This window comes from Narcine bancroftii, chromosome 14 (genome assembly GCF_036971445.1).
Source record: "Narcine bancroftii isolate sNarBan1 chromosome 14, sNarBan1.hap1, whole genome shotgun sequence".
NCBI classification, from domain to species: Eukaryota; Metazoa; Chordata; class Chondrichthyes; order Torpediniformes; family Narcinidae; genus Narcine; species Narcine bancroftii.
The window spans coordinates 25,554,243-25,578,578 of NC_091482.1; the positions used below are offsets into that span (position 1 = coordinate 25,554,243).

Genomic DNA, 24,336 nt, shown 5'->3' on the forward strand with positions numbered 1-24,336 from the left:
GTTAAATATCTTAGAAACGTTGATCCTTAAATAAGTGAAAGATTCCCCCACAATTTTAAATGGACTATTATCATAGATAGAAGAAGGAAAAAGTTCACTTTTGTGCAAATTAAATTTGTAACCTGAAAAAAATACCAAAGTTTGATAATAAATTTAACATAGCAGGTACGGAACATTCTGGATGTGAGATATATAATAACAAATCTTCAGCATGAAGAGAAAACAATCCTAGTTTCTCCAATCTCCTTATCGTTAATACTCTCTATTCCAGGCAACACCCTGAACTTCTTCTGCACACTTTTCATCGTCTTCGCACCCTTCCTCGGTGTGGCAACCAGAACTTCACACCCTTCCTCCATGTGAGGCCTAACTAAACTTTTACAAATCTGCGACAAAACTTCCCAACTTTATACGGATTGAGGTTTGCTCATCCCCTTCTTTCCCACCCTATCTACCTGTGTGGCCACTTTCAGGGAGCAATGAACTTCAACCACAAGTACCATCCTTTCAAGGGTCCTGCCATTTCTTCTTGCATTTGACCTCCCGAAATGCATCATCTCACATTTGTCCAGATTAAACTCCATCTGCCATTTCTCTGCTCATGTCTTTATCCTGCTGCGTCCTTCATTTTTCACAATTCCAATATCTTCTGCAAACTAACTAAACCTACGTTTTTGTTCAAATCATTCATACAGATTACAAACAAGATGTTCCAGAACTGATCCCTGCGGAACATCAATGGTCACAGTCCTCCATTCAGAGAAACACCTCCAGCACCTCTGTTGATGAAAGGCAATTCCCAGCTACCAATTCTATAGCTTTTTCCCCTGATTTATCACAATGGACTCACCATGATGGAACGATGCTCCCGCCAATTCAGGGAATCTACAGTAGGGAAAGGTCCATCTAGTTTAGCCTTATAAGTGAAACATGTTTGTGTGGATAACTGCATTGAATCTTACTGGTTGCCATGAATCCACCCTTTGCACCTCCCCATATTTCCAAATAAGATTTGGTTACAATGTGAACTCAGTTGATGTCAGAGTTAGTAAGTCCGGTTCTTGGAGTTCGTACTGCTGAATGTTAATCAATAATTTTTTTAAAAACTTACAGAACAGTGTATCATGATGAGAAAAAAATAAATCTTTTTCTCATCTCATGCTGAGCTCTAAAACAAAGGGCATAGTGGAAAAAAAACCTCTGGCAACATTCATAAGATTTTAAGCCATGTTTGCAGAATCAGATTATTGTAATATTCAGGAGTTGAGAGGAGAGTGGGGCCACATAAAATGTGTCAAAAGTCAAATTCACCACAGTGACAGGATTCACCACAGGAAAATGCTTGCGAAAGGAAAGTTACATTTCAGGAGCTCTGCTGAAGGCATCGGGACATGTATTATAAAAGTTTTAAATACTAAAAGAAAGCAAATATTGTTTCTATTTGAGAAGAAAGATAAAACTTTTGATTGTGGGAATCTGTGACTGTAAGTAGAATGTGTGGAGAGCTCACTGTCAGGTATAGTGGCAAAAATGTTTCTTTGGTTGAGGCAAGAAACGAATTAAGAGACAGTGAGAAATTGGAAACCCAATCAATAAATGTATTCACATAAAGAGTGAAAAATAGAACCAACAGTAACATCAACCGCTCCTGCTTTTTTTTTTTGCCATTTTATGTTTCAAATCAATTGGTGTTAAAAATCATATGTACCTTTGATAATTATAATAAAATACAATGTCCTCCATAATGATTAGGACAAAGTTACACTTTCCTTTCTTTATCCCTGTGCTTCACCGTTTTAAATTTGTAATCAAACAATTCACACATTCCAGATTTTATTCAAGGTTATTTTAGTTTGCCATGTAGAAATTACCACACTTTTTCTCATAGTCCCCTCATTTCAGGACACTATAATGTTTGGAACATTTGGCTTCACAGGAGCTTGTGAGTACTCAGGTATGTTTATGAAAGTCAAATAAGCCATTATGAGGCTGAAAAAATGAGAATAAAACCTTAGGATTACCAAAATAACTGTTTGGAATATCATTAAGAACGAGCGAATTAATTAGCTCAGTCATTGCAAAGGGACTGGTATGTCAAGGAAGACCCCCACCATAATTAAGAAAAATTTCCAAATGCCTGTCCGACAGATCTGAGACACTCTTCAGGAGGCAGGTGTGGAAGTGTCAATGACTACTGTCCATGGAACACTTCATGAACAGAAATAGAGGCTACACTGCAAGATGCAAGCCAGCAGTTAGCTACAGAAACAGGATGGCCAGATTACAGTTTGCCAAGAAGTATTTAAAAGAGCCTGCAGAATTCTGGAAAAAGGTCTTGTGGACAGATGAGACCAAGATGAAACTGTATCAGAATGATGATAAGAGCAAAGTGTGGAAGCGTAAAGAACTGCCCGAGACACAAAGCATTTCTCATCTGTGAAACGTGGTGGTGGGGGTGTTGTGGCCTGGGCATGTGGGCCTGCCACAGGTACTGCTGCACTTACCTTCATTTATAATGCGACTGCTGATGGCATCAGCAAAATGAATTCTGAGGTGCATAGCGACATCTTATCTGCTCAAGTCTGAGCAAATGCCTCCAAACTCGTTGGACGGCACTTCATCCTGCAGCAAGACAATGATCCCAAACATACTGCTAAGGCAACAAAGGAGTTTTTCAGCACCAAAAACTGGAAAATTATTGAATGACCCACTCCGTCACTGTTGTGTATTCTAAGTTCATAAATACCCTAGCACAGGGAGATGTGGTGCTTCATTCATCTTTTATTACTAATCTAAAATGGTTCCCCATGGTACACAATATATATATATACGTGAGTGTTGTATTCACAACCCTCTTCTTCCCCCCACCAAAAAATAAATGTTTGTGAAAATAACATATAGGCACCATTTATACTAAACTACGATAACTATGTGGTACTCATGGACTAATGGTGTGAATTACAATTACGCTACAACGTAAGTATGACATCTTAAGCAGCCAAGTCACTCAGGCATTCTGGAGGACTCTTTCCCTTTTTGATCTTCTTGTTGAGGTAGAATCCACCAGGAGACTTTGCGACTTCTCCAGACTCTTTGCCTTGTTGGGCAGTACCTCCTCCTCAGTTGGTGGTAAGGGCTGTCAACTTTGTCTTCGGCGAGCTCCATTCAGACATTGCATAGCTCTGCTGTAGTGTCAGACTGCTCTGCTGAACAGGACATAGTGCCATGCTGAGCAGCCGACATCGAGGGGAGCATCATCTTCAGAAGATATTCCTGGAACGTCGACATTGAGATGAGCCCACAATGGAAACTCGTCGGGATCGTGCACAGTGGGTGTGGCCACTGGATCATCCACCACTCTTAACTGGTCGATGTGACATTTCCATATTTTATTTCCCACCACTATGAAATAAGAACAAGGTTTTTTTTAAGAATCATGCTTCTGATCCACAGCTCCCTATTGTCGCTTGATGTCAGTAGTTCTTTTAAATGATTGACTGCGTTACTTTTCTCTTCTACCCCAGCACCATTTCTGTTCTTTTCTTAACAATTGGTTCAGCAGGCTGCACACCGTTAACATATTTGGAATGTGCTTCTGATTGTGGTTAACCAAACCCAGGAATGATTGCAATTCAGCTTTATTCAATGGGTAGGGTGCTCTGCGGATGGCCTTGGTACGAGTTGTATCCATTTGGACTCTTTCACCATTAATTGTAAATCCTAAATATGTTACTGAAGGTATCATAAGTGCACACTTGTCCTGGTGCAGATGGACATTTGCTTGTTGCAATTGGGTTAGGACCTTTTCCAGGTAGGATAGATGCTCTGAGTCGTCTCGACCTGTAATTATGATGTCATCGAGGTAGCATCCCACATTTATACTGTGCAACAATTTGGCCATGACCACTTGAAATATTGCCGGAGCTGTTGATATTCCATATGGCATTCGGGTATAGATGAATAACCCAAGTGAGTATTGATTGCTACATATTTCTTTGAGGCTTCATCCAATTCGATTTGCTGATATGCCTGGGATAAACTGGTTTCGTGAATTTTTTTCCCCCAATCAGGGCCTGAAATAATTCCTCTGCTTTGGATGAGGGGTGTTCAGGTATTTTCGGAACCTGATTAACAGTCACTTTATAATCACCATAAATTTGGATTTCTCCATTGCCTTTGCAGACTAGCAGGATGGGAGCTGCCCAGTCACTGTTCTGAATTCTTTCCTGGATTCCTTAATTTTCCAACCTGTTAAATTCCAATATAATATTTCCTTTTATTGAAAATGGTACCATCCTGGGCTTACAGAACTTGGGTTCTGTAATAGTACAGACCTATCACCAATGTATATAGTTACAGTATCTAGAGTATGTAATGACTGTGCTTACAGCGATTGGCTGAGAATTTAGCCACACCTACTGCCTGGGCCTTAAAGGGTTGTGTCCCTAGCCAGGTTGGATCATTCCGGGCTGGTTGGCCACCTGTGAAGAGCTCCTGTCTTTTGCTAATAAAAGCCTTGGTTTGGATCAACAAGTCTTTGGTTCTTTCGACGAGCTCTACAGGTTCAGCACCGGATTTCAAGTGTAACTTCACCTGGACTCCTTGGATTTTCCCCAGGCCTTTTCAGAAAATTGTCTGATACCTCTTAAGCTCCAGTTTTGACTTGGCCTCACCTTGCGTACATTAAGGATCCAATTTCCATCCAATCCAATCTTTTCAGTGTCGGTCCTTTATAGTTATCGTTTACTTTGCATTTCCCAAACACCTTGACTTTCTCCCCATGACCATTTTCAACACCATAACAGACTCTTTCATGGTAAGATGTGGTAACAGTCATGTTTTTTAAATTTTATTGGCATTAACAACATTGCTCTTGTGTACAACTCCATTTGAGGAGGTCAGCTAAACCCATGACTAAACTGTCTTAGTGCTTCATTTAAAAATGCACCAAACTCACAGGTTTCCGTCACTCTATGTAATTCAGCTGAATATTCGCTTATGGATGCGCTGATTTTATGAAATAAAATTTGTGTCTTTCTGCGATAATCAGTGGCTCAGGGCATAGATGTCCTCCGATTACAGCACACAACTCAGCATAAGATTTTGTACTTGGTCTTTCAGGGGCTAACAGAGATATGATCAGGTTAAATATCTCGCTTCCCACTTTGCTCAGAAACAGCGTCTGATTTTTTTGCTCAAAAGCAGTGTGTTAGTAATATTATGGGAAAGACAGTGTTGATCAAATCTTTCAGTGTAGTCATACCAGCCTTGTTTTGAGTCCTCGAATTTTCCAAAATGGCTTTCCGTCATTTTGAGTAATTTTTCCCCCATCTTTTTCTTTTTCTTTGTCTCTGTGTTTGAGCTTGTGGGGCTCATTGCTGTGGTAGCCTTGCGTTTCCTCTTTTAATCTTCTTTCTTTGTTTAGAGTGTAGATGAAGTTCGTTACGATCCTTGTCGCCAATCTGTTGTGTATTCTAAGTTTAGAAATATACCAGCACACAGAGACGTGGTGGTTCATTCATGGTTTATTACTAATCTAAAATGATTCCCCGCATCACACAATATATATATATGTGATTACATCATATGCATGTGGTGATATGTAATTACACCACTAGGTCACCAGGGGTCACCCCAGTGACCTTGTATATAAAGCAGTCCAGAGCTAGAGTCTAACCTTCCAGGTTTATCTTGCAGAGAGACAAGACCTCTTAGTGTATATATTAGTTTATTAAAGGTGTCTTATACTCGCACTGCTGGTGTAGTTATTGTCAGTACAATGCATGCAAGCGAATATTCACAACAGTCACCCAATCTAAATCCAAATGAGCATGCTGAAGAGGAAACGTAAGGGGACAAGCCCCTGAAACGAGCAAGAGCTGAAGATGGCTGCAGTAGTGGCCTGGCTTAGCATCACCAGAGAAGATACTCAGCACCTGGTGATGTCTATGAATCACAGAGTTCAGGCAGTCATTGCATTTAAGGGATATGCAACAAAGTGCTCAGAATGACTACTTTAATACACATGCCATTGCTATGTCCCAAATATTATGGTGCCATGAAATGAGGGGACTATGTATAAAAAGTTCTGTAATTTCTACCTGGTCAAACTAAAATGTATACAAATAACCTTGAATAAAATCTGGAATGTGCACTTTAATCACGTGTGAATTGTTTTGATTACAAATTTAAAACGGTGGAGCACAGGGGGCAAATAAAGGGGGAGAAAAGTATCTTTGTCCCAAACATTATTGAGGGGATTTAAAAGGCGAGAGGTGTTCTATTTATCTGGTACCCAGTGAATGGATTAACAAAATCAATAAGAACTGAACACATTGAAAGTCTTAGATGAAGTAAAATGCTGGAAATAATCACCAGCCTAAGGGAGTGTGTGTGAAGACAAAGGGGCGTTTACCCATTGGATCAAGGACTAGTGGTGGTACACCACAGGCCTTCTGCAGGGGTCAACCTCTGTACCTGCAGAAGTGTACTGCCGGCCTACTGCAGGGGGTAACCTCTGTACCTGCAGGAGAGTAAGGAGACAGGACAACACCTGGCCAGCTGTCAATCAAACTGCCTGAAGGGATCAAGCCCCACCCGGTCGGGCGTCAATCACCCTCCGGGATATAAGCCTGCGCCAGCCTCCCGATGCTCACTCAAAGTTACTGCAGCCAGTCTGGCTCTGTGGAAGTCTTTGTGGATTAAAGCCTGTTGTACATACAGCCTTTACCTTGTTGACTCCCCCTCCCTCCCGCCACCTGGTTGACTCCCCTCCCCCTCCCTCCACCTGGTTGACTCCCCCTCCCTCCCGCCACCTGGTTGACTCCCCTCCCCCTCCCTCCACCTGGTTGACTCCCCCTCCTTCCACCTGATTGACTCCCCCTCCCTCCACCTGGTTGACGCCCCTCCCCCTCCCTCCACCTGGTTGACTCCCCTCCCCCTCCCTCCACCTGGTTGACTCCCCCTCCCTCCCGCCACCTGGTTGACTCCACATCTATACGGACTCATGGGCAGTGGCAAATGGAATGGCAGTTTGGATGCCTCATTGGCATGACAGGGTGGGAGATCCACAATCCCCCACTGTGGGGTCCAGCACTGGAGGTACTTCTGGGAGCAGGCTGGGTAGAGGGCACACCAACAAGGCCACAGCGGAGGCCATTCACAAAGCTGCAATGGACCATGCAGTGCAAATCTGCACAGCCTCTGTCCACTCTGATGGTGATTTCAGTGCCCTGGCAACATGAGCCCACAGGAAGAACAGTAACCTAGGGTCCAACGGAGGGGTGGCATTAAGCTAAGATCAGCTGTGGACAGTGGTAGACAATTGCCACACATGCCAGCAGGTTAAACCACGGGGCTGGCCGATGGGTACATCAGGGAGCATTCAGCACAGCATGGGAGTGGACCAAGTCTGGCAAGTAAACTCTGTCAGCCCTCTCCCACGCCAAAATAAAATGGCCTTTATACTGACTATGGTGGATACCTACTCTGGTATTCTGGTGGTGTGGCCCTGCAAGCGGGCTGACCCAGACAACCTATTCGGGGACTGAAGTACCTCTTCATTTATGGAACACCTTGGGAGGTACAGTCCGATCAGGGCTCACACTTTATGAGGTTTAAAGTACAAAACTGAGCAACAGAGGCTGGCATCTCATGGCAGTTGCACATCCCCTACTACCCACAAGCATCAGGTCTAATTGAAAGAATAAACGGTCTCCTCAAGCAATATGTGTGCACGCTGATGCCCAACAGCAACTCAAGAAGCAGTGGACGACCTTAATTCATGCCCCACTAAACGATATCTGGGGGTTCTCGCTTTGGTCACATTGGCACAACAAAAGGTAAATGAAGTTGACCTTCAGGACCCTAAGGAGTCCAGGAGGGTTTGGGTGCAGCAGCCACAAGGTCAGCCCAGAAAGGGCGAGGTAGAGACAGGGAAGCATTCGGTGGTTTGTGTTCCCAGGATAAATGTTGTTATCATGTTTCCACACTAACAAACTCTCCAAGAGGGAGTGAGGAAAATTCCCACTCATCCACCCTGCTGGACAGAGACAATTCAATATGATGGAAGATCACCCTGCAGGACAAAATCCACTTCAACACAACAGACTGTTGTTCTCCCCAGCCCCCCTCCCCCCCCCCACCCCACCCGCCACTTGCTGATAAGAAAATCGATGAAAACCCACTCTGACCGGCTGCATCACAGTCTGATATGGGGACACCAATCCCCCCTGAGCGTAATGGTAGTGGACAGAGCCCAGGACTCAACAGGCAAAGCCCTCCCCACTATCGAGAACATCTGCAGGGAACACTGCCGTCGGAGAGCAGCAGCAACCATCAAGGGTCCATACCACCATTGGCGAAAACTGTCAAAATGTTTGGCCTGGAAGTTAGCCTGAAGAAAACTGAGGTCTTCCATCAGCCAGCTCCCCACCATGACTACCAGCCCCCCCCCCCCCCACATCTCCATCGGCCACATAGAACTCAAAACGGTCAACCAGTTTACCTACCTCGGCTGCACCATTTCATCTGATGCAAGGATCGACAAAGAGATAGACAACAGACTCGCCAAGGCAAATAGCGCCTTTGGAAGACTACACAAAAGAGTCTGGAAAAACAATCACCCGAAGAAACATACAAAGAGGATTAATACCATAAAAATGAATATTTTTCCTAGAATACAATATCTGTTTCAATCAATTCCTTATTTTTTTTTTTTAAAAAGTTTCTTTAAGGACTTTTATAAAGCGATTAGAGAATTCTTATGGAAGAGAAAATTTCCGAGAATAGCAATGAGAAAATTGATGTGGGATTTTCAATTTGGAGGTTTAAGATTACCGAATTTTCAGCATTATTACGAAGCAGCTCAATTTAAATTTCTTAGTGCGTTAATGAATATGGACGACCCACCTAGTTGGGTAAAGATAGAAATGGTGGTTATTTTAGAAAAATTTCCTCATGAGTTTTTGTTTCGATGGAATAAAAATTTACTACGAACTTACGATGTGCCAATATTGAAACATTTATTGAATTTATGGACAAGTAAACCAAAAAGGGATATATATCTGATTTGTATTGTATTTTACAAGAAATTGATAGTAAAAAAGACTGGGATAAAGATAAGTTGAAATGGGAAAAAGATTTAGGACATAAAATAGCTGAAGAAGCTTGGATGGAAATTTGTCAGAATAGTATTCAGAAATTAATTAACGCTAGACTAGCGATGATTAATTATAATTTTATTCATCAGCTATATTTAACGCCGGAGAAATTAAAAAAATTTGGTCTTAGTAAGTTGGATTCTTGTTTTCAATGTGATCAGATGGCCAATACTTTTTTGCATACTGTTTGGCTTTGTGATCGATTGCAACAGTTTTGGAAAGGTATTCAATCTATTTATAACAGTTTATATAATATCCATCTTGTATTAGATCCTGATATTTTTTATTAGGGAACATGCAATCATTAATTGATTTAGGTTTAGAGAATTATCAGATTTCCTTTATCTATTTAGCTTTAGTCGTGGCTAAGAAATGTATACCACTTACTTGGAAAGATAAAAATATACTAACTTTAGATAAGTGATATTTGGAGATGAAATTTTGTTTCACTATGGAAAGGATATCTTTTTCAATTCAGGACAGGATGTCTTTTTATAAGTTAAAGTGGACTCCGTTTGCTAATTATATGCATTTAAGTTTGATTTAAATATATGTTTAAGCGTGATCTTTTAGTATTGATACATTTTTTTTGTTGTTAGAATTTTTTTAGGTTAAGTTTTATCTCTTTTTTGTAAGTGGGTATTTTTTTTCCATATATATTGTTAATTTTATTAACTCTTCACTCTTTATTTTGGGGGGGAGGGTTGGACTAATTTTAAGTTAGATTACTAATATTGTGTTACAATCAATGGGGGGGGTTTATTTTGTGTAGTTTTCTGATATAATATTGTAATCATACCATTTTAATTTTTTTAAATTTTTCTTTAAATGTAATTCTCTATTGTATTCATGTTATAAAATTTTAAATAAAGTCTTAAAAAAAAAGAAACACACAAAGATCAGCGTGTGCAGATCAAACCATGCTCCTGTTCGGCTCTGAATCATGGGTCCTCTACCGGCATCACCTACGGCTCCTAGAATGCTTCCATCAGCGCTGTCTCCGCTCCATCCTCAACATTCATTGGAATGACTTCATCACCAACATCGAAGTACTCGAGCTGGCAGAGTCCGCAAGCATCGAATCCACGCTGCTGAAGACCCAACTGTGCTGGGTGGGTCACGTCTCTAGAACGGAGGACCATCGTCTTCCCAAGATCGTGTTATATGGCGAGCTCTCCACTGGCCACCGTGACAGAGGTGCACCAAAGAAGAGGTACAAGGATTGCCTAAAGAAATCTCTTGGTGCCTGCCACATTGACCACCGCCAGTGGGCTGATCTCGCCTCAAACCGTGCATCTTGGCACCTCACAGTTCGGCGGGCAGCAACCTCCTTTGAAGAAGACCGCAGAGCCCACCTCACTGACAAAAGGCAAAGGAGGAAAAACCCAACACCCAACCCCAACCAACCAATTTTCCCCTGCAACCGCTGCAACCGTGTCTGCCTGTCCCGCATCGGACTTGTCAGCCACAAACGAGCCTGCAGCTGACGTGGACATTTACCCCCTCCATAAATCTTCGTCCGCGAAGCCAAGCCAAAGAAAGAAAGAATTGCACAATCAGTTTGTTTGCATTTCTTTATTTGTTCACGTGTACAACTTTTTTGGGTTACCAATAAGTGGTAATTCTGCCTCGCCTGCAGGAAAAAGGAATCTCTGTATGTGACGTCACTAACCTGAAATCCGAAAGATGGGAAATTCTGCGGACTTCCGTGTTTCGCTTGTATTTGAGCCACCCACTCGGAACAAGGGCAAATACTCACGACCGCCAGCAGATGGTAGCCTCGCCGCATTTGATTGGTCGCAGTTTGCCTCGCTGATTGTCGAACGTCTGCGCAGCGCAATCGTCGATTGGCCAATGGGGTGTCGCCAATCAATCAGCAGCCGGCTGCTGTGGCACGCCTTCATTGGTGGACACGGAGGCACTGCTATCCAATTGACCAATGGGAGGACGATCTTCTGATGAGCCGTCGCTAATGTGCGATTGGTTGAACGACTCGGGGAGGGCAGGTACGTCGATCGGAATTGTGATTGGCGGAGAGCGGCCGCGCCGAAGGGCTTGGGGGTGGGTCGCATTGATGCTTTGGCGCCCATCGCCATGTTGGGCCGTTGAGAGGAGCAAAGTGGGGCCTTGTGGGGGGGGGAAGGCGGAAACTGTGAGTAACAGAGCGATGCGGCGAGGCTCGGGCGGAAGCGAGGGAAAGAAGAGAGTAAAGCGCGCAGCAGGGGATGGATAGCAGGGCCGGGGGATGGGGGAATAAGTCATCAAAGTCGCCTGAGTTCAATGGGGACAGTGTAGGAAAGTGGGGGGTGTCAACCAGGTGGCGGGAGGGGGAGGGGAGTCAACCAGGTGGCGGGAGGGAGGGGGAGTCAACCAGGTGGAGGGAGGGGGAGGGGAGTCAACCAGGTGGAGGGAGGGGGAGGGGCGTCAACCAGGTGGAGGGAGGGGCGTCAACCAGGTGGAGGGAGGGGGAGGGGCGTCAACCAGGTGGAGGGAGGGGGAGTCAATCAGGTGGAAGGAGGGGGAGTCAACCAGGTGGAGGGAGGGGGAGGGGAGTCAACCAGGTGGAGGGAGGGGGAGTCAATCAGGTGGAGGGAGGGGGAGTCAACCAGGTGGAGGGAGGGGGAGGGGCGTCAACCAGGTGGAGGGAGGGGGAGTCAATCAGGTGGAAGGAGGGGGAGTCAACCAGGTGGAGGGAGGGGGAGGGGAGTCAACCAGGTGGCGGGAGGGAGGGGGAGTCAACCAGGTGGAGGGAGGGGGAGGGGAGTCAACCAGGGAGGGGGAGGGGCGTCAACCAGGTGGAGGGAGGGGCGTCAACCAGGTGGAGGGAGGGGCGTCAACCAGGTGGAGGGAGGGGGAGTCAATCAGGTGGAAGGAGGGGGAGTCAACCAGGTGGAGGGAGGGGGAGGGGAGTCAACCAGGTGGAGGGAGGGGGAGGGGAGTCAACCAGGTGGAGGGAGGGGGAGGGGAGTCAACCAGGTGGAGGGAGGGGGAGGGGAGTCAACCAGGTGGAGGGAGGGGGAGGGGAGTCAACCAGGTGGAGGGAGGGGGAGGGGAGTCAACCAGGTGGAGGGAGGGGGGGGGGGACTCAACCAGGTGGAGGGAGGGGGAGGGGACTCAACCAGGTGGAGGGAGGGGGAGTCAACCAGGTGGAGGGAGGGGGAGTCAACCAGGTGGAGGGAGGGGGAGTCAACCAGGTGGAGGGAGGGGGAGTCAACCAGGTGGAGGGAGGGGGAGTCACCAGGTGGAGGGAGGGGGAGTCACCAGGTGGAGGGAGGGGGAGTCACCAGGTGGAGGGAGGGGGAGTCACCAGGTGGAGGGAGGGGGAGTCACCAGGTGGAGGGAGGGGGAGTCACCAGGTGGAGGGAGGGGGAGTCACCAGGTGGAGGGAGGGGGAGTCACCAGGTGGAGGGAGGGGGAGTCACCAGGTGGAGGGAGGGGGAGTCAACCAGGTGGAGGGAGGGGGAGTCATCCAGGTGGAGGGAGGGGGAGTCATCCAGGTGGAGGGAGGGGGAGTCAACCAGGTGGAGGGAGGGGGAGTCAACCAGGTGGAGGGAGGGGGAGTCAACCAGGTGGAGGGAGGGGGAGTCAACCAGGTGGAGGGAGGGGGAGTCAACCAGGTGGAGGGAGGGGGAGTCAACCAGGTGGAGGGAGGGAGGGGGGAGGGAGGGGGGAGTCAACCGGAGGGAGGGAGGGGGAGTCAACCAGGTGGAGGGAGGGGGAGGGGAGTCAACCAGGTGGAGGGAGGGGGGAGGGGAGTCAACCAGGTGGCGGGAGGGAGGGGGAGGGATGTCAACCAGGTGGTGGGAGGGGGAGAGTCAACCAGGTGGTGGGAGGGGAGTGAGCCAACCAGGTGGAGGGAGGGGGAGGGTGCCAACCAGGTGGAGGGAGCAAACTCATGAGGGTCAAGGTGAGGAAGGCAAAGAGTTAGGGTTGAAGGCCGGGGGTCCTCACTGAATGGGGAATTTAAAAGTTACGGTGACTGGCATTGCCCTTGCTAAAGAGAAGTTCAATTTTTGATGATGGTTGTGTACAGAAAGCACTTGGGATATTCTGGGGGAAGGCAGGTATGTTGCAATGAAGCACATTGCTGAAAATCTTCAAGCATTCAGATAGGCAAAGGCAGGAGACTAATATCTCAGTGTCGTGTGGGGATGTTGGAGAGGTTTTTTTTTACATTGTGTGAACCCAGCTGAAAGGAAGTGCAGGAATAGATACATTCCAAATGTTTTGAAAGGCCTTTGGGCAGGTACTTAAGGTAGGAAAGGCATAGAATGATCCAGCCTAATGCAGGAAATTGGGGTTAGTGTCACTACACAGCTGGTTAGTTTGGATGAGATGTCTCAGTTTCTGTGTATTCTATGACAGTAAAATGTTATCCAATTATTATATGATTAATGTTTGTATTGCATTGATTATGAATATGTTGTACCCTCTGATTTGGGGCAAAGCACATATGAATTATTGTAACTTAAATTATTTATGTTTCCTTGGAAGTGGGCTATTAATTTTTGAGAGTATCAATTCTCAGAATCTAGTTACTAGAATGTCTGTATTCTCTGGGAATTAAATGATACACTGGGCCTAATTACATCATGCATTGATACTCATGTATTGAATTGAGAAACAAGTGACCCAATCTGTACGTGGTCTGAAAATACATATTAATGAGATGATTGAGATTTGGTAGTACCAGTTGTTGCAAAATGCTCTAGAATCAAAATATTAATGTGTCGGTGATGCTGTGTTTTTACAGAGTTTTATGCTTAAGATTGCAGCAATCAGAATTTTGGCATTTTGTTATCTGAAAGAACAGGAATGTAAATCGACAATAATCCCTTCAATCTTCCAGTTAATCTGTTACGTGGATCGAGAATCTTCATGTGTGAAGGCTATCAAACATTAGTTTTGTCACATAATCTGAACATGATAGCTTGAATAATCTGAAATGGCTTAATTTAATGTGTGTTTATATTTAAAGAATCTATGATTGGTTTGAAATGCTCAATCAAATTTTGCCAGTTGCTATTTTTAGTGAATTGTGAAGAAAGTGTTATCATGTCTAATTCTGGAGCAGATTTTCTGGAAAGGTTTGACTCTGAAAGCACTCTTGTTGTGAGCTTTGAGTAACCTGTTTCAAACGATAGGTAATGCCCAGGGATGATATGGTTTCATTATTTTTTTTATTGTAGATTTACATAATCAATGTGGATGGACACTTCAGTTGGGGAGGATGGTAGGGTAGGCTTAAAACAATTGTGCAATATCAGCATGCACCTGCAATCAAGGTAATAATATAGATCTGATCATACCTATCAAGAAACCAAAGTTCACTCAGCCTGGCATTAAAATTTTATATCAAGGCCTGAACGTGTATCCTGTTGAAATTGAATCGTTGAGAATTTTCTTCCATGTTTCTTAAGGACCTCAGATCAACAAGTAATAAGAGGTCATTGGTAGGAAGGTGAGAGAAAGAAGCTGAAGAGTGATGGGGAGGGGGGTATCTCTGTTAGCTACTTCCTCCCCTTGTTAGCTCCCTGTAGCCTGTGTTCCTGGTCCTTCCTTTCTCCTCTCCTTTCCACACCCTCAACTCCACCTTTTTATTCAAGTGTTTGCCTATTTTTGCTCATGACAAAGGGCTCAGACCCAAAATGTTGGTTATCCTTCCTATTGATGCTGCATGACCTGTTGAATTTCTCCAACACTTTTGTTCATTCGAATTTTATGATCAAATTTCTCTCTATATAATTTCTTGCATTATATCTGATTTCACCTGCCCAACATCACCCTCTCCACTTGGTTCTATTTGTTACCTAACAACTGCCCCCTCCAATCCCAGCCCTCCACAGCATTATTTCCTGTCTATACTCAGTCCTGATGCAGGGTCACAACTTAAAATCTGACTCCACAGATGCTGCCCAGCCCATTGAGTTCTTGTACATCTTTTTTTGCTTCATGTAATTTCTTTTGTTGTTAAGAATGGGAAGACTTGGGGGAAGTAACATTGGGCACCAGCATCCTCTTTTTAGGTTTGGATGAGGTACTATTTTTTGTGTCTGTGTCACCAAAGGTTTGAGGTCTTGTCTCAAAGGCAATATAAGCTGGTAATGATTCCAGGAATTTTATGACAGTTACTGTTTTCCCTTCCTCTGCTTTTTGAATAACTGTATTTTAGACTTTTGCTTTGTGCTTCTCTTTGCATTTCTACCTTTTCCCATGTTTTCCCAAAGCCCTGAATTCCATGCTTGCTAAATTACTGACTTTTGTACTTTGTTCAAGCTGCACTTTGGTTGCACAAAGTACAACTTGAATAGTTTTGTCAGCAAAACTGATGGAAGTATGTTTTGAAATGTTTGAGTTCTCAGAGTTCAAATAACCTCTTCTGAAAATAATTATCACCCATTCAGGTAACTGGTTATTAGCTGATCACTTGTTAATTTTTAAATGACTGGTAAATTATCTATCATGTGCTAAGACTGAAAAAGAAAGAAACAAGATGAAATTCAGTAAAATTCTGAAGTATAAAACTAAATTTTAAATTCTCAAAAGGATTCTATTAAAGCTAAATTGTCCATTTTGTGTACAATTATATCTTTTAATTATATTTAAATTATATTATTTTTAATCAATAGGGTGTAATGGGTGGGGGAATACATCCACTACTTGTAATGTATGCTGGAAGAGGAGTAGAGGGAGCAATCTGATCCTAGAGTTTTATGTTAGATTTAGTTTATTATTTTAATGGTTACATACTGAAATATAGTTAAAAGCTATCTTTTGTGTGCTATTCAAAAGTTAGCAATGACGATGCTCCATTGCCTTTTTTAAAAAAAAGACAAAAGCAAGAAAGCAAGTCGCTTTTGAGCCAGCAAGTGGGCAAGGATCATGTTGAGCCCCAACATTCCAGTCGTCTGCTCTCCATCACATCTCGTAACCTGTTTATAACCTCATTCCTATTTCTAATTTCAGGGAGCTGCCAGTGTCAGGCAGAAGGCCCAAAATCATATGAAAGGGTTTTAAAAATGACACACAAGCTCCCTTTCTTTCTTTCCACAGATATTCACTGACTGGTCATTTCTGAAATTTTCAGATTTCAGCAGCAGCTTTTGTTTTTCATTTTCATTTGATCTTGCATGGAAGAATATGGAACAAGAGGTGCCTTTTGTTTGTAGAACACTTTGCTGCTGGGTTATACAATGTGAGCCTTTGTGTCCATAGGTGCAAGCAGTTCCTGTTCATTTAAATGTGCAGTTTCTGAAAATTGGAAACCAACCCCCCCCCAAAGTCTTGACCGTTTCACAGTCACTTGTAACTTGCATTTTTCTGATAATGGAGCTGTTGGTATTTTATCATGTGCAGTTTCTTGTGCTCGCTGTGGTTTTGAGAAAACAGACCAAGTTTTACTTTTCTTAATGATGAGATCATTTGATCATTTCAAAGGGTAAGTGCACTGGGTGGCATGGCATGAGCTGTGCAGGGAAGATGATTTGATGGCCTTATGGTGTGTCTGTTACTTGAGGTTAATTCAAAAGAAGTCTAAAAATCTGGATCCAGAAATCCAGACCACCTGAGAATCTAAATTTTTTGAAAGTCTCAAACTTTTAACATTTTGTGGGCTTATGCTTAAGTGTCCTGGATGTACAGTGGCAACAAGCAACTGTGCTTAATGTAGTAATCTTAGCACAATTCATTTGTATACAATATTTTTCTTGTACAATGTTCTTTTTTTAAACATAATTTCAAGCATTGCATGATCTTTTTTGCAGGGAAAAAATTGTTTAATTTTTTTTGTCAAGTGCTGACTTTATTTTTCTTTAAAATCGCTAATTTTGATAAATGAAGCATTTATGAAGCTGTATTTACTAAAGAATGATCAAAATTTAACTGTTCATCTCTTCTGTATTCGTCCTTAAATATGAATTTTAAAAGTACAGCCTGAGAATCCGTAAAATCCGGACCAACCTAATCCCCGAGCAGTCTGGATTTTCAGACTTGTACTGTAAGTGGGAGTAATTTGTAACAGCTGAGTGATACACAGCTAGAGATAGGAAATTCCTCCAATTTCTCCACTGTAAATACTCTCCACTCTGATTTAAGTCATGCAAATAGGATCATTAGCTACAATACCAAAGTATTAAGATGTATTAAAGCTATCTGTCATGAATATTTCTTGCCCAGGCTCCCAGTCTCCAACTTGTGAAAGTGTTGATGAATGCAGGTTAATGCGTCAAATCACATCGGAGGCTAGAGGCACTTTCAGGTGGCCAAAATCCAATATGTGATGTAAAGCCGCATATTATACCCATATGCAGATGTTGGGAGGCCACTTGAAAGCGCAGGAGGAGCATACAAGGTGAACTTTGTGACCCTTCTCCGGGAGGGATAATCGCCTGAGCACTGAGGTTCTCCCCCCCCCACACCTGAATGCAGCCGACTGAAAGCGGCTGCTAAGGGGAGGACAATCAGCTGGCAAGCGCCTGACAGCCCCCCCTCCCAGCTGCCCCTGGCCCCCCCAGGGCGGGACAGAAGCTGTCCCCACACTGATCCCGCTCTCTCCCCACAGCCTGATATCAGCTGCCGCAGAGTGTGGGGACTGATAGAGGGCTGTAGGGAGAGAACAGGATCAGTGACAGCCAGCCATCCCAACCCTGACAGCCTGAAGGGATAGGAGCCGGGAGTGTGCTCCTCGGCGCCTCCTGTGAAGCTGTCCCTTTCAGATGGACAGGGCTGCACTTTCAGTACTGCCACCTGAACGACCATTCCACAGGTCTGAATCTGCTTCTGCAGGCACATTTTTGGCAGAGAATACACCTGAAGAAGCCTAATTTCATGAGAAGGATGTTCAGATCTTTTTAAAAACAGTTGCAACAACTATGTAATTTGATATTTGGAGTTTACACATAACTTGTGCAAGTTTGGTCAGGAATTGTCAAGTTTCTGAATTCTGTATAAACCACGATCTTCATTTTTTCCCATGTTCTGATAACCAGGGTAATTTAAAAAGTATTTGAATAATGTCTACTTAATTGCCTTAAACAGATTTTTATTTATCTCTGGCAAAATGTTGCCATTGACGTTGAAAGCTTCATTTTCAGTATCCCCAGTATGGGGAAAGATTTAAAGTATTGGCCAATACAAGAGGGATGAATGAATGCCCTTGGAGAAGAGTCACTGAAGGTTAACATTCAGCAAGCAATTAAGAAGGCAAATCGTATATTACAAGAAGATTTAAGTTCAGAATAATAGAATCCTGCTGCAGTTATGTAAAGGCCAGATGAGTGGCCTCATCATCCTTCTAGCACCAACGCTAAGGAGGTAATCTGTGAACTTATGGGGCTATAAACTAACTGCAGACTGCACACCCTGACAAACTGATTATCACTGGGGATTTCAACCAGGTGAACCTCAAGTCAGGGCTACCTGAATTCTATCAGTATGTGGACTTTGATAAGAGAGGGGTGAACACATTGGACCTTGTGTATACGAACATTGATCAAGTCAAGTCACCTTTATTTGTCATTCATACCATACTCTCGTGGTAAAGACGAGAAGCATTTCCCCAGGACCATGGAGCCTACTTACATAAATATAGGTTAGAAAAGAAGTTCAACACATTTAAAATATTTAGACTTGTCCATTAACAGTCCACGTTACCCAATCCCCAAATGTTCTGAAGTCTGATAGCTTTGGGGGGAAAAAGCTATTGCCCAAAATGGATGTAAGGGCCTGAGTGCTACATTACCTCCTACCAGATGGCAGAAGGAGAACGGTTTTCTTGAGAGGTGTGTGGAATCCTTCACAATGTTCATTGCCTTTTGCCTGCATTGAGTGTTGTAATTGTCCTTCAATTATCTTTCTTGGCTATGGAGCTTGTGTTAAGGGACCATGTGAGGTTCTCTGATACTCTTGACGTCTGGGCCCTCTTGAAGTCGACAACCATCTCTTGTGTTTTTTGTTGGCTGTGCGCCATTCCATTAGTGACTGTACTTCATCTCTGTATTCATACTGATCAGGCCCACCATGGTTGTGGTGTCAGTGAACTGATGGTGTGGTTCGGACTGTGTTTAGCTGCACAGTTGTGGGTCAACAGAATGAAAAGGAATGGACTCATCCCACAGCATTGGGTGGTGGGGGAGGGGGTGGGAGAGAACATGCTCAGAGTGATGGTCCTGGAGATACTGTTACTGGTCAGGACTGCCTGAGGTCTCTCTGACATGTATCAGATAGAGCCCTGCCCCACCTCGGATACTCAGACCACATCTCTGTAATGCTAATCCCAGCATACAGACCCTCATCAGATGCTCCAGACCACTCCTGAAGCAGGTTAAAACCTGGCCAATGAGGCCATTCATGCACTTCAAGACTGCTTTGAGCTCACTGACTGGCACATATTCAAGGAAACAGCAACCAGTGGCGACTGCATCAATCTGGAGGAGTATGTGGCATCAGTAACCCTGGGTTGCATGCTTAGTCCACTGCCGTTCACTCTGTTGACCCACGACTGTACAGCTGAACACAACTCGAACAGCATCAGGTTCATTGATGACACAACTGTGGTGGGTCTGATTAGTAGGAATGAGGAGTCAGCGTACAGAGATGAGGTGCAGTCGCTAGTGGGCTGGTGCAGAGCCAACAACCTGTATCTGATCATTAATAAAACAAAGGAGATGGTTGCCGATTTCAGGAGGTCCTGGGGGAAGCACGCTCTGCTGACAACTGATGGCTCGACTGTTGAGGTTGTTAAGAGTATCAAGTTACTTGGTGTGCACTAGGCAGAGAATATCACCAACCCCTCCATGCTCCCCTCATTCTACAGATAATGTATTGAGAGCATCCTGCGCAACTGCATCACCAACTGGTTTGAAAGCTGTACCACCTTGGACTGCAAGACCCTGCAGAGGATCGTGAAATCAGTGGAAAAGACCATTAGGAGCTCTCTTCCTACCATGAAGGACATCTACAATACTTGATGCAGGCAAAATGCAATAACATTGTGAAGGACTCTACACACCCCTCTTGTGAACTGTTCTCTCTCTGCCATCTGGTAGGAGGTACTGTAGCACTTGGGGCCCTTAAATCCAAATTGGGCAATAGATTTTCCCCCAAGCCATCAGGCTCCTGAATTCCCACGACATATTTGGATTATATACCGTGGACTTTTACTGTATACGTCTTAATATTATAGTGTGTTTAACTTCTATTCTAACTTGTGTAAATATGGTCCTGGAGAAACGCTATCTAGTCTTTACCATGTGAACATGGTATGAATGATAAATAAAGGGACTTGAGTGGGCTTTGGCTCTTCTACGCAAGGTTGGAGGCATGTGATAAAGAATGGAGGAGAGATAATGTAGACTCATGAGCTTGTGAATTAGATCTTGTGGATGCAGGAATGATTTTTTTAGGGGTTTGGCCAAGTGATATTTCTTTGTAATTTAATTTAGACATACAGCGCGGTAACAGGCTCTTTTGGCCCACGAGCTCATGCTGCCCCATTGCACCCAATTGACCTACAACTCTCGGAATGTTTTGAACCGTCAGAGGCTTTATCTATGAACTTGGGGAAAGGAGGTTAATTATCTATAATGTTATTCATCTTTTGGGCAGGTCTGTGGAGGGGGAGGAACCTGCAGATGCAGCAACAGTTAAATGTATTCAAAGAATATGACTGAAAATTAAGTAAAATGCTTTAAGGTTTATATTCATGGAAGTGAAGTTTGTTCAGTGTAAGAACAGTATTTTTGTTTTTAAGCTCTTTATTCTTAATGTAGGTGTATAAGTTGGGCATTGTAAAAGCAAGTCTCAAACAACCAGAAAATAAATTTATCTGGCATCGAGCAATCCCCATAGGTTCTGGATACCAGGGGTTTTACTGTGGAAAAATACTTGGAAAACCTTGATAGGACAGAAGACTTGTATTGTGGGGTGGGTGAGCATACACTGGTGCAGAGTGGCATTGATAACAAATGATGGCAGAAAATCAATAGTGAAGAGTAATCTTGGCCCAAAAGACTAAAATTGGTATGTGTACAGGCAAACATTGTTTGGAATGATTTTAAGATATCCTGACAGCAAAAGAATTGATCAAGAAATGAGAAAACCTGGTTGAGTAATTAATACAATAATCATTTCAAATAGGTGGGCCAATGTCATGGAAAGGTTATATAATTCTGTGCCCAAATAATAGTGCAGAGGTTGGTGCTGATTTATTCACTTAATCTCATAAAACTGGATAATTGATTTTGGCACAAAATGTGGATGCAAAAATTTATTGCTGTTCCATCATTGTCACTGAGGCTAAATCCTGGAATTCCCTGCCAAACCGTATTGGGACAATATCTTCACAAGGGTTGCAATGGTTCACCACCACCTTTGCAAGGAGAGAAACCAACAGTGAAGTGGAAGGGAATTCGACTGATAGCATACATGTTTCAAAAGGTATTTGATAAAACACTATACTAAAGGTTGATACATGGAATAAATGCTTAGATTTGAAATCTACCATGAAAAATTTGGTTAAAAATGGAATCCACTTGAATAAGCAATTTGCATTTTGGTTCTCCTGACGTTAAGCATGAACTTGGTTTGCAGGTTGATGACCGACGAATGGGTGCCAGAAGGATCTGGGATAATGTGAGAAAAGGTGATGTTTAGCACTTTGGTTTGGAAGCATAACAAAATAGAATGCTTAAATAGTGAGAAACTATAAATGGGGGATCTTGGTCTTGAAGCAAATTAGACCTGCAGTTCCAGAAAACAGTTGAGCTGTAGGTTATTTTTGCTAAGTGTTTTGTCTGCAGAAGGAAGGATGCTTTGTTAAGATGATACATGATTCCATGACGATGGACGATTTAACTAGAATTGAGTAAATGCAGCAAGATGGAGATACTGATGACGAAAGGAACTATTTGGGCCTCTGTTGGAGGAAACACAAGATGAGAGCTTATTAGCAAAGGAAATTAGATGAATTACTCATGTAGGGATGAGGGAAAGAATTTAATTTGGCATGATTTGGGTATAGTGACAACATTCACAGGAAGCTTCATTGGAAGGGTGTTACTTTAAAAAATAATATGAAAAGGGGCTCTCTTGAATACAACATTAGATCCAATTCTTGCTGCTAAAATGGCAAATTAATTTACAATTTTCATGAAATATGACAAGCTCGTGGGCTAATTTGATATCCTTGTGGATTCGAGTTCAAATGTCCGAGTATTCAATATTAAAAACGTTGCAGTTTTGGAAAGTATAATCTTGTTTCACTTGGCATAGGGACCTATATGGTTGCATGCCCTTTTCAGTTATTTCTGTAAATGTGATTCTCCTCTTCCTGAAGATAAAGATAATGTGAGTGGAGGTGGGAGGCCTAATTATCTGTGTGGTACCATTATGATTACTGCCGATTCATGGCAAACCCAGAGCTGTTTTAATTAGTAGTACCAAAATTATTTACAAGATTGTCAGCATAGTCTTTTATTCGAGTTAGTCCACCTGAGAGGAAAGAAATTTATATTTTCTTTCAATTTGAGGTTAAATTGGACTGAAATGAACTACTGAGTAAATGTTCTATTGACCACAATGGGTTCTGGTCAATTTGCACATTGCTAATTGAGCACATCTCAGTAGAAGACAAAGATTTTACCTGCCTTTAAGCATTGAACACTCTATGTATGGGTGATAGAGGAAGTGCTTTCAGAACCAATCAGTATCTCTGAATAAAACATTTAAGGGATGGAAGGGGGAAATGAGTGATGCCTGGAGCTATTTTAAACTAGATAATTTAAATCTAATTTTCTGGCAGATCAAAAGAGCAGATAAGGTTGCAACCGAACTGATTTGTTCGGGGAATAGTCTCTTGTAAGCACTGGTCACTGAAATCCCTGGTGCATGTTAGAACTAGTGGTAACATTTCACACAGACATTTTTGGAGTTGTATTGAGGACATAATGTTTCATTTTTGGGAATGTTGATTGACTTCAAATGCATGAAGTATTTTTAAAGTGAGCTTGATTGCCAACCAAATGTGTTAACTGGTTGATTCACTATAAAAGAATAATGCACAAATTAGCAGGCCTAGTCCTGTTGCTAAAGATGTTCTGAAACATGACTTGTTCATTTGATGTTGCATTCATTTTAATTTAAGGAAATTACTTGAAAATCAGATCACTCAGTCTTTGTGATTGCCACAATATGCATTTAATACTATCAAAATAATGCTAGGTTTTGAATACAATCATAAGGACCTTCAAGCTTGTTCTGCCATTCAGTAAAATAATGGCTCATCTGATCTTGTTTTTAATTCCACTTTCTTCCTTGTTTCTGTAACCCTTTATGTGAAAAACTCCAAATTAGTACCTTCATATTAAGAAAGATGTCCACTGCTGCCAAGGAGGCTCGGGTCGTGCTCTGCATTTGCAGCAATGAATCATACACCATTTGAAGAAGCTGCTTATGAGGACAGGCTAAGGTGAGCACTGAGATGTGTGGTAAGATGTACCCTTGTTACATGGTGAATGCAGGCCATGAATGGGCCTTTTCAGTTTGTTGACAGATTGCCCAGCGTTTGGTTGCACTTGTTACCTTTTATTGGATGTGATGGAAGCATCTGTCTCTGATGCTTGCTTGGCCTTAGTGTTGTCTCTTAGCTGGTCAACTAGCAGCTATGATTATACGCAAATGACGCATCAACTGCTCCACATCTGATTGCTGAGTGACTGCACCTATTTCCCCAGTCCTTGTAGGCAGCTCCTCCATCCTGAACCATGGACGGTTCATTGCTGAATTTCAGATTTATTCTTATGCATGACATGTACAACCCTGAGATTTTTTATCCTGCAAGTGAGGCAGTGCAAAAAAAACCGACTCAATTTAAATATGTAAACAAATAAAGAAATGTAAACAAAGTGTACAAAGAGAAAAAAAAATCAAGTGCAAAAATAACTCCTTAAATGAGTTCCTGATTGAGTTTGTCTTTGAGTCTGATGGTGGAGGGGGAGCAGCTGAACCTGGTCGTGCGGGTCTTGTGGCACCTAGACCTCTTTTCATGATGGGGCTGCTCTCTGATGGTAGTGTTTCCTATAGGTGTTCTTGATTATGGAGAGTGTTTTGCCTATGATGTCCTGGGCTGTGTCCACTTTTTTACATGGCTTTGTGCTTGGGGGCATTGGTATCCCCATAC

The 24,336-nt window shown here is 43.1% G+C and overlaps 2 protein-coding genes across 8 annotated transcripts in view; one reads left to right on the forward strand and one right to left on the reverse strand.

The window, feature by feature from the left end:
- The window catches only part of hpda (4-hydroxyphenylpyruvate dioxygenase a), a 41,428-nt gene extending 40,461 nt beyond the window's left edge, over positions 1-967 (reverse strand). The window contains exon 1 of one of the 2 annotated variants that reach the window (XM_069911263.1): positions 851-967. In XM_069911263.1, coding sequence (XP_069767364.1) covers positions 851-952 — 102 coding nt within the window. In that variant the 5' untranslated portion in view covers positions 953-967. The remainder of the gene's footprint in view (positions 1-850) is intronic. The other variant, XM_069911266.1, reaches the window with a different exon arrangement.
- A 10,277-nt stretch (positions 968-11,244) lies between these two features.
- The window catches only part of mtmr4 (myotubularin related protein 4), a 114,925-nt gene continuing 101,833 nt past the window's right edge, over positions 11,245-24,336 (forward strand). For 2 of the 6 annotated variants that reach the window (XM_069911011.1, XM_069911007.1), the window contains exons 1-3: positions 20,265-21,596; positions 21,750-21,801; positions 23,511-23,625. The gene's annotated coding sequence lies outside the window, so the exon portion shown is untranslated. Of the gene's footprint in view, positions 11,314-16,578; positions 16,600-20,264; positions 21,597-21,749; positions 21,802-21,829; positions 23,626-24,336 lie in introns of those variants that run through there. The other 4 variants (XM_069911008.1, XM_069911013.1, XM_069911015.1 and 1 more) reach the window with 4 other exon arrangements.